The sequence below is a fragment of the Triticum aestivum genome, chromosome 1A (genome assembly GCF_018294505.1).
Source record: "Triticum aestivum cultivar Chinese Spring chromosome 1A, IWGSC CS RefSeq v2.1, whole genome shotgun sequence".
Classification (NCBI taxonomy): domain Eukaryota; kingdom Viridiplantae; phylum Streptophyta; class Magnoliopsida; order Poales; family Poaceae; genus Triticum; species Triticum aestivum.
In genome coordinates this window covers 111,767,306-111,777,266 of record NC_057794.1, presented here as the reverse complement: position 1 = coordinate 111,777,266, position 9,961 = coordinate 111,767,306, and the positions used below count along the sequence as shown (strand labels likewise).

The window sequence follows — 9,961 nt, the reverse complement described above, 5'->3', positions numbered from 1 at the left end:
AGTAGGAGGAATCCTACTTGGGGTCCTCCCAATTCGGCCTCCCCCCTTTTTTATTTCTATTCGGAGTAGGAAGGGAAAAGGGGAAGGGGGAATCCTATTCCCTTTTTCCTTTCCTTCTTCCCCTTTCCTTCTCCAATTTGGCCAGCCCATATGGGGGGCGCCACAGCCCCTTAGTGACTGGTGTGTTTTCCCTCTTGGCCCATTAGGCCCATATAGCTTGCTGGGGGTTGCCCGGAACCCCTTCCGGTGACCTGATACATACCCGGTACCCCTAGAACACTTTCGATGTCCGAATACTATCGTCCTATATATGAATCTTTACCTCTCGGCCATTTCAAGACTCGTCGTCATGTTCGTGATCTCATCCGGGACTCCGAAAAACATTCGGTCACCAAATCACATAACTCATATAATACAAATCGTCATCGAACGTTAAGCGTGCGAACCCTACGGGTTCGAGAACTATGTAGACATGGCCGAGACACCTCTCCGGTCAATAACCAATAGCGGAACCTAGATGCTCATATTGGCTCCCACATATTCTATGAAGATCTTTATCGGTCAAACCGTTATGACGACATACATTATTCCCTTTGTCATCGGTATGTTACTTGCCCGAGATTCAATCGTCGGTATCTCCATACCTAGTTCAATCTCGTTACTGGCAAATCTCTTTACTCGTTCCGTAATGCATCATCCTGCAACTAACTCATTAGTCACATTGCTTTCAAGGCTTATCATGATGTGCATTACCGAGAGGGGCCAGAGATACCTCTCCAATACTCGGAGTGACAAATCCTAATCTCGATCTATGCCAACCCAACAAACACCTTCGGAGATACCTATAGAGCATATTTATAATCACCCAGTTACGTTGTGACGTTTGATAGCACACAAGGTATTCCTCCGGTATCCGGGAGTTGCATAATCTCATAGTCAAAGAAATAGTATAAGTCATGAAGAAAGCAATAGCAATAAAACTTAATGATCATTATGCTAAGCTAATGGACGGGTCTTGTCCATCACATCATTCTCCTAATGATGTGATCACGTTAATCAAATGCAACACATGTCTATGGTTAGGAAACTTAACCATCTTTGATCAACGAGCTAGTCTAGTAGAGGCTTACTAGGGACACGGTGTTTTGTCTATGCATCCATACATGTATCAAGTTTTCGGTTAATACAATTCTAGCATGAATAATAAACATTTATCATGATTAAGGAAATATAAAATAGCAACTTTATTATTGCCTCTAGGGCATATTTCCTTCAGCAACCCCCTCCCCCACTTCGCCTCGTTTATTATGAACCATTGTTCATGTACATTACTAAAATACAAAACAATAGTAAACTTGAACTATCCTTGCAGTGGATCATTTGGTGATGTCCGATGCAACCATAGAATTACCATTGTCAGCTCGCCGACACTAACTTTTCTAACGCATTGTCACATTTATATCAAACATTCCACTTCTAATCATCTCTACTATTAAAAGAGAGTTGTAAGTTGTTTTGTCCTCCAGGTACGCTTGCCTCCTCATCCCACCGATTTTTCTCTCTCCAAACTGACACCCACCTCATCCACGTTTTCGCCTTTTTATACTGATTTTTTGACATGATTTCCTTCAACCGCTAATCTTACCAAATGACCAATGTATCCCCAACAAATCCTCTGCTATACACAACAAATCAATTATTATCAAATCTTACCAAATTGAATACCACCCTCCCATTACTACCATTGATCACCAAACCCTAAACCACCCTCCCATTACTACCATTGATCACCAAATGAAAGTGCTATTACCTCCCAAAATCTCAAATGACCAAAATATAAAGATCTCTTGCAGTCTTTTTTCCTACTAAATCAAGCTCCCCAACTAATCTTTTCTCTCATCCTGATTGCCTAAGCGAGGGGTAGGTCAACTCTGCTCGTAGGTGCTGGCTGCCTCCTTCCTGCTCGCTCCAAGTACAAAGATCGAACGAACCGCATCTCGTCGCCGACTAACGGGGCAGCCTGGATGTAGCTGCCCCCGCCACCGGCCAACAACCCAATCCTTGACGACACTACATGCTGAACAAAGCGACCGTCATACAGATGATCGACACTAGCTGCGGGGATGCATTGTTGGGGTAGCAGTTCACTGCCACCATGTTGCCTAGGTAATGCAGTCCTTCGCCTCATTTGTTCTGAATCCTTTTTCGTATATATTACTGGAATAAAAAGCAATAGTAAAGGTGAACTGTCCTTGCAGCAAATCATTTGGTGATGTTGATGCAACCATGTAATTACCGGTCAGCTTGCCAACGCTAGCTTTTCTAACGTAGTCACCTTTATATCAAACGTTCCACTTCCAATCATGAAGGTAGTCTACAGCTTGAATTACCTCACACAGAGTTGTGGCGGTTGAGGAGTTCACACTCACACTGAATCAAAGTGTAGCGTGCGACAAAGGTGTTGTTCTTTTATTCTAGAGCTCACAATCTCCTAGTTACCTATATTTTGGTCTTCCTGCAGACCTGGACCAATATTTCATCGGTGAGTGGATACTCCCTCCGTCCGAAAAAACTTGTCCCAAACGTGTTCCTCAAATGGATGTGTCTAGCATTAACTTGGGGCTAGATACATCTATTTGAGGGACAAGTTTTTTCAGACGAAGGGAGTACTTGCTAGCCATGTTCAGTATTGTTTCAATTAGCTCCGATTGTTGTAACCATAACTCAACCGCAATAATGTTCTGATGTTATTTTGCAGGAGTACCGTTGTGCGTGCTCATGAACCCTTTGTTGCATATTCCCTCGGCTCCACAGATGATACATGTTCGACCATGTCTGTATGGATGGCATGGTGTTGAGCACAACCCGGCTGGATAACCAGATGCAGTGCCAAAAGGTCTCTCAAGTTTCCCAACAAAAATATGGAAAGGCAGTTCTCAATGTTATATTTTTAATTGCAATTTGCATGTTCTGAAAAAATGTATTGCAACCTTACAATTATTTAACGGTTATAGAAGCACTAGCCACAAAAAATGATGTTTACTTATTATCTACCAAATAGAACAATAGGTTATTTTTTACCACATACTCCCTCCGTTCCTAAATGTAAGCATTTTTAGATATTTCAAATGGACTACAACATACGGATGTATGTAGACATATTTTAAAATATAGATTCACTCATTTTGCTTTATATGTACTCCCTTCGTTCCGAATTACTTGTCTTAGATTTGTCTAGATACGAAGGTATCTAGCACTAAAATGAGTCTAGATACATCCGTATCTAGACAAATCCAAAACAAGTAATTTGAAACAGAGGGAGTAGTCACTTGTTGGAATTTCTAAAAAGACTTATATTTAGGAATATTTAGGAATGGAGGGAGTAATCACTAATTTGTAAACCAATGTACAACTGATTTGGTCTAAGGATGCTTGAAAAATAATTACGCTCATTCTCTTCCGAGATACTAAAGGCCAGAGAAGAGCTGAAAGGATGAACCATTGACATAGATGATGAGATTATAATGGGAAGACGGAGATACTAAAGGCCAAAGAAGAGCTGAAAGGATGAGCCATTGACATAAGTGGTGAGATCATATATACTATAAAGTATTTGCTTCGCTTCCATGTTACTTGTCATTCAAATGGATTTATCTAACACAAATGGACGTCACTGAAATACAAATACATCATCTAGATACATTTATTTGAGCAACAAGTAATATGAATCGACTTCACATATACCACCATATAAACGAGCTGGCTCTAAGCCATACTGCCACATTTATTTGAGCAACAAATAATATGAATCGACTTCATATATACCCACCATATAAACGAGCTGGCTCTAAGCCATACTGCCGGTCAGTCGGCGTTGCAGACCACCTCCCCGAAGAATGCAGCATCGGTAAAGCAACTATTGTGTGTTTTTAATAGGATAACCAAAATTGTTATTTCAGAAGGGGAGCCTTGGCGCAGTGATAAAGCTACTGACTTGTGACCATGAGGTCACGGGTTCAAGTCCTGAAAACAGCCTCTTACAAAAATGTAGGGAAAGGCTGCGTACTATAGACCCAAAGTGGTCGGACCCTTTCCCGGACCCTGCGCAAGCGGGAGCTACATGCACCAGGCTGCCCTTTAACCAAAATTGTTATTTCACAACAGGTTCCACATGACAGCTGAACAGACTAATAATACATATATTAACATAGATAGAATAGTATAAATAAACCTCCCGGATTATTGGAACATGAACTTCCCATGAAAAGTTACACATATTTTCATCATTCTACTATCCCTTCCCGGCAACATACACCTTTGACTCCTCTTCAGGACATGGAAACATTAGAAGGCTTTGAAAATGTGTGTCATCTTCCCTCACAAGCATTAGCATCATCACCATATGTAAACCTGAAACGAAAGGTACAGTAAACATAGCAAGACGGTAGTAGTTAGCCTTGCACAAGGAGTCTAAAGTCTCAACCGCTGCTGCTGCTGCTTCAAGGCCCCCGTCCATGGGGGCCGTCCCCCGCCAAAAGGAGGCGGCGCTGCTACTGCCTAGGTCTCTTGGAGCTGCAGCTTGGGCATTTGTACTGCTTTATGCTCTCCGCCTTCGCCGGAGTTATCTTCACGCACTTGCCATGGTACCACCTCTCGCACACATCGCACCCAATCCAGAATTCCTCGGCGCTGTATATGCCACCGCATGTTCCGCATAAGGTCTCGCTGTGGTCGCCGTCATCTTCATCGTAGCCTTCATCGGCATCCCTGGCGTTATTTTCTGTACGTGGTGGTGGCGGCGCCTCGACTGTATGCTGAGGAGACACAATAAAATTAGAAGAAGAGAGAAGAAGAGATCAAAACAGCAAAGAATTTCCTGTTACCTTTGATGGCAGCTTGTTTCTACCGCTGTTGTCAATACCACCCGATCTGTCCCTCTCCTTCGATTGTCTCATACCTGAGATGACTTCATACACGGTTGGCAAATCATTCATCATGCCAAATAAACGCTTCCTGTTGAATTGCCGTGGGAAACTATGAGATAACATAATAACAGTGCAAACTCTTACTCTTTGCAACAAAATAAAATGATAACAGAGAGCAGCAAATCTGTTCTGTATTTGCATTCAGTGTTACTTTGACCATTTTGTCAAATTTATTTGCAACTATATGTATTATTATCCTGATAAATGTATGACCCTATAGGTCAACTAGGTCCACACATAATCTAGTTTCTCTAAGCGCATCCCTCATAAAATCCAAAGGTGGGCTCAAACCAAGGCTGTCCATGATTGCATAGCTATTTAGTTACACATAAAATTAGTTAAGTAAACGTTGCTTAGATAAAACTCTGAACCCACCAATAAATTCCAAAGCTAGAAGTTCTAGCAAAACATTGAAAACTACCAAGTGCTCAATTATTTATTCAATTGCGAGTTTTTGAGGGAACAAATGAGAAAAATAATACAAGGATTCGCTCCCTGTAGGAAATCAACTGTTCTTACTCAGTGCATCACCAATTGTTCTTACTCCCTCCGTCCCATAATATAGTGTCAAAAACGCTCTTATATTATGGGACAGAGGGAGTAGCTTCTTAAAATCCAAACCAAAATATTCAACCCGTTCTACATATCTCAGACTTCAAAAACACGGAATAGATTTCTTGCATAGCATCCTTTGACAAAGGGTACCACTACTATGTATGGTGATGCAAAATGAAAAAATACAAGCATACTGGCCATCATCAATACTAGCATACGAGTGATTTTTACTTGAAAAACTAATAACAATATATCATCCATAAATCTATACTATATAGAAGCATTCCAAGGACACAGATAGTCAGTCCACAGTTTAACACAGTTTATGTTAGCAAAACAAACAAACGCAGTTGCTACGAAGATCTGATGCCACACTATACTTTCTTAAGAACACATTCAGCCGATTGTTTTATCAGGGAGCAATGACAAAATGTTTAGCGTCTGCAAGTATAGAAATGTAATTATCTAAGATTATTAGGACAGTTTACACAAACAGAAATGGTTAACTCAACACAGAGCACATAGGTCCAGACAACTTTAGAGATCTGCATACCAGACACCCAAAATGGGAATATAATGATGAGGAGAAAAGCAGGCATTATGCAATTCAATTAACATTGAGGCAAACAACAGGTGCTAAATTCTTACATGGCAAGCAATTACAGGAAACTAGAAGCAACTGCAATAAAGAACTCATAAATGTCAGGCCCTGTTTGATAGCTCAGTATTTTCTAATTAGTGGTTTCGCTACCACTAAAAATTGTAGTATTAAAAGTGCAAGTATTTCCAAAACCATGGTGTATCATGTATTAAAAAGCGAACCCTTAGTCCCTCAAATGCTAATCTGCTTAGTTCAAATTCTTCTTTGATCAAGGTAAGAACACCAAACATATACAAAAAAATGTATAGAAGACGACTTGAGTAGTACAACGTATCTTTAAGGATCATTAAGATGGAAAAAATTCTCACAAATGCGATAGACATCAAAGAGAGAAGACTAATTTTTTTGCAAAACCTCAAGCATTTTGTACAAACTATTACAAAATTCCAGATTGGTCTAGCACATAGCAAATTAGCAATAGATCTAGAAGCTTTCATAACACATGACTCCAGATTTAAGATTGAACCCTCTAGGCACAACTCCAACCCTTTGCAGCCTTGGTCAAACCTCTGTCATGGGTTTATGGGTAGGTGCAAAGCCAATAGGCTAACAAGTGGACCGGGCTCGTCAGTATGGTTGCATATAATTGTCCAATCTTAAATCTAGAGTTTTTGCGACACAAAAACTTCTTAAATCTGTAGCTATGGGAAATACATGTTTCAATATGGATTCTTGTGAGTGTAATATTTAGTGGATGATATACATAATTTATGCAAGATATAAACAAATCTCTGGAGGAAATACATGGTACAACCTCAAAACTCTAGAATAGCATTTTATGGCAATATTGAGGGAGATAAAAAATTCACAAAAGCAAACAGAATTATTCTTCTCCACAGAACAGAGAGGTTACCATGTGAAAATTGTTATTGCCTTCAGATGGAAGTTCTTTTTCTTATTTAGATGCATTTTCAAAAGTTGACACCATACTAACCATCAAGGTTCAAAAAAGCACCAGGCGTTAATTCCTAGTTTTGCCTCTTCCTAGTGCCTGTCTCACCTAAGCGCACACCTGGCACTAGCACGACTAAGCGCTAGGCATTCTGATTTCAAGCACATGCCTAGGCGTGCTTTTATTTAGCCATGCCAACCACAGAGGGACAGAAATAAACATGGATGTGATTTCCTTTCCACAAAAAAGCATAACTTCCTACATTTGGCTTCAGAAGATTTTTTTTCTTTCTTGTATTTAGATGCGTCTTCAGATGTTAACACCATACTAACCATCAAGATTCGAAGGCGTAAATTCCTAGTTCTGTCTCTGCCTACTGCTTGCCTCACCTAAGCCGCTAAGCGTACACCTAGCACTAGCACGATTAAGCGCTAAGCATTCTGCTTCCAAGCGCATGCGTAGGCCTGCTTTTATTTAGCCATGGTAACCATAGAGGGACAGAAAGAATACATGGATGTGATTTCCTTTCCACAAAAAAACATAACTTTCTATACACCAAATCCTCCTCCATGTGACCAGTGGGCACAGCACAGAGTAGGTACAGTAAACTCATGCACAAAAACTGAAACCTCTGTTGATATTAGACATGCTTGGAATTTTATATCACGATTACAATATACAAGAAAAAAAAAGTTGCCTCATTTCAGTGAGGTTACTACTCATCATGAGTTCATATAATTTCTCTCCACTTGACTATTCTTTTATTACTAAGATGGAGCATGCAGAGTTGCAGACAACCATTATAGAATGAGCTAGATCTCTTTCTCCAGCAGATCACAGGATAACCGCTAAAGAAGGCCCAAAAATTCCCATGTAAAGAATACTTAGTATCACAATGGTACTTGAGAAATCAAAAATTAAATCTAAACCAGACCGCGATCGCTGTTCAGACACACGTACATAACAAGTTCACACGCAGGTACGTGCATAACATGCAAATTCTAACATTAACCTCAAATCCCAACAAGTTCCCCAGAAGTCCCTTGATGCCCTCTAGATATATCCCCTTGTCTATACAGGACACCAACAAAGTCATAACTTGCTTCTATGAGCTAATAATAGTTCCGTAGACTGTCCGGATTTAGAACCTTCACATGAGTGCGTCACACTGGCACTGCAGCACAAAAGCATCACTCATCAAACCCAAAGGAACAGAGGGGGACATCATACCGGTCGTTGCGGGTGAGCCGCGCGGCATAGTAGAAAGCTACGGAGACAAGCCACGAATCGGAGTGGACGGCGACGAGCGCGAGCCAGTCGCTGCGCTTCATCCCGTCGCGCGCAAAGTTGATCCCGAGCGCCGGCTCCGGCAGCTCGGTGGGCACCTCCTCCGCGGGCAGCGCCACCTCCCACGCCTCGTTGGCGTACCCGTACAGGCACAGGTTCTCCTTCTCTGTCGGGACACGAAAGCACATCGCGATCTGAGGAGGGCAGCTCGCAGCCAATTGAATCGAAACTGTAGCAGAGAGGGGAGAGATCGCGTCGGGGCCTCACCTGGATCGCACTGCGCGTAGAACTCCTCGACGTCTGCGAAGGAAGGGAGAAGGGTTAGGGCTAGGTTCGGGGTTTAGGCGGCGGGGAGGGAGTGGGGGGCGCGTACCGTGGGTGAGGGCGCGGTGGATGGCGTTGCGGCGGGCGCGGTAGTCCTTGAAGATGTCCTCGACGGTGCGGGGGGCTGAGCCGCCGCCGCCGCCCGCACCTGAGCGGCGGTAGGAGGCGTCCATCGCGGGGATGTGGAGCGCCGCCTCTCGTGATCTCCGGCGAGGCGGGGGAGGCTGGGAGGAGATGACTGATCGCGATGCGGGAGACAGAGGCAGGCAAGTGAAGAGGAGTATACACGGGTTGGGGTGGGGATGATGACGCGAACAAAGGGGAGATGTGCAAGAATTTGCTCTTTTGCGTATGGCTCCCTGTAAATATCCGAATCTCCGTATAAGGGGACCAAGGGCTCCGCTCCCGTCAAGGAAACGAAAAGGTCAAATTTGCAAACCAGGAACCCTCGTCAAATTTCAATTTCAATTTGTTACGTCTAAATCATGAAACTTCTAACTATTGAAATTGTTCATTTTTTTACCCTAACGGGGGGTTGAAGTTCCGTATAGAAGTACTGTTAAGACATTTTCCATCTTTGTGTTTTGAGTGATGATGACAACTCTCCTTGTGGTCTAATGATGTGTTAAGTTCTTCATGTTCTCTATGCTCAGGTTCGCATCGATTAGACATTTTCTCTCGAAGGAAAAGATCGAAGACGGAGTTTTCTACGTGTTTATTTCCTTGGTCGTAGGAAACCCGTACTATCAAGAGGGAATTCACATCGGAAGGCGTGGGGTGAATCATTGCACGTACACTCTTCTCGTCACCCACCATTACCTTCCGTTCCGTGTAGAGAGAGGTTCTCTTTAGTTCATCCTGGTGCAGTAGTTTCTCCTTAGCGGTTGTACCGCCCACCTGGGCGGTTGTACCGTTGGCCTGTTGTACCGACCCAACCACCGCCCCAGGGGTGATACCCTGGGGTTGCACCTCCCAGCTTCTTACCAAGCGATTGTATTGCCGCCCCGGGGCGGTGGTACCGCCCTCCCACTTGAAGTCCCCTGGTGTGGTGCTTTGGGCGGTTGTACCGGCCGGGTACCGCCCAACCACCGGACTCGCTTCTGTGATAGGGCGGTACTTGGGCGGTGGTGGCCCGGTTGTCTCGGTTGTGCTCTGAATACCGGTACTACCGGGTGTCCGAGCGGTTGTACCGCTTGGGACTTAGCCACCCCGTGCACCAGGAGTAGGCGGTTGTTCCGGAGCACTACCGCTCGACCA

The 9,961-nt window shown here is 43.2% G+C and overlaps 1 protein-coding gene across 1 annotated transcript; it reads right to left on the bottom strand.

Moving 5' to 3' along the window:
* Window positions 1-4,172: 4,172 nt before the first annotated feature.
* LOC123039588 (PHD finger protein ALFIN-LIKE 1) lies at window positions 4,173-9,024 on the bottom strand. Its single transcript, XM_044462693.1, has 5 exons — window positions 8,754-9,024; window positions 8,648-8,680; window positions 8,324-8,546; window positions 4,884-5,013; window positions 4,173-4,814 (listed from the first exon to the last, which is right to left on the bottom strand). Exons 1-5 carry the CDS (start codon window positions 8,875-8,877, stop codon window positions 4,551-4,553), a joined length of 774 nt encoding a protein of 257 aa, XP_044318628.1. The 5' UTR covers window positions 8,878-9,024; the 3' UTR covers window positions 4,173-4,550.
* Between the last annotated feature and the right edge of the window lie 937 nt (window positions 9,025-9,961).

Excerpts from the sequence above, each read along its gene's own strand:
- LOC123039588 (XM_044462693.1), bottom strand. The coding sequence starts at position 8,877 with ATGGACGCCTCCTACCGCCGCTCAGGTGCGGGCGGCGGCGGCGGCTCA. Across the intron at positions 8,681-8,753 it reads CCACCGCGCCCTCACCCACG|ACGTCGAGGAGTTCTACGCG; the intron begins GTACGCGCCCCC and ends CTTCCTTCGCAG. Across the intron at positions 4,815-4,883 it reads GAAACAAGCTGCCATCAAAG|CATACAGTCGAGGCGCCGCC; the intron begins GTAACAGGAAAT and ends GTGTCTCCTCAG.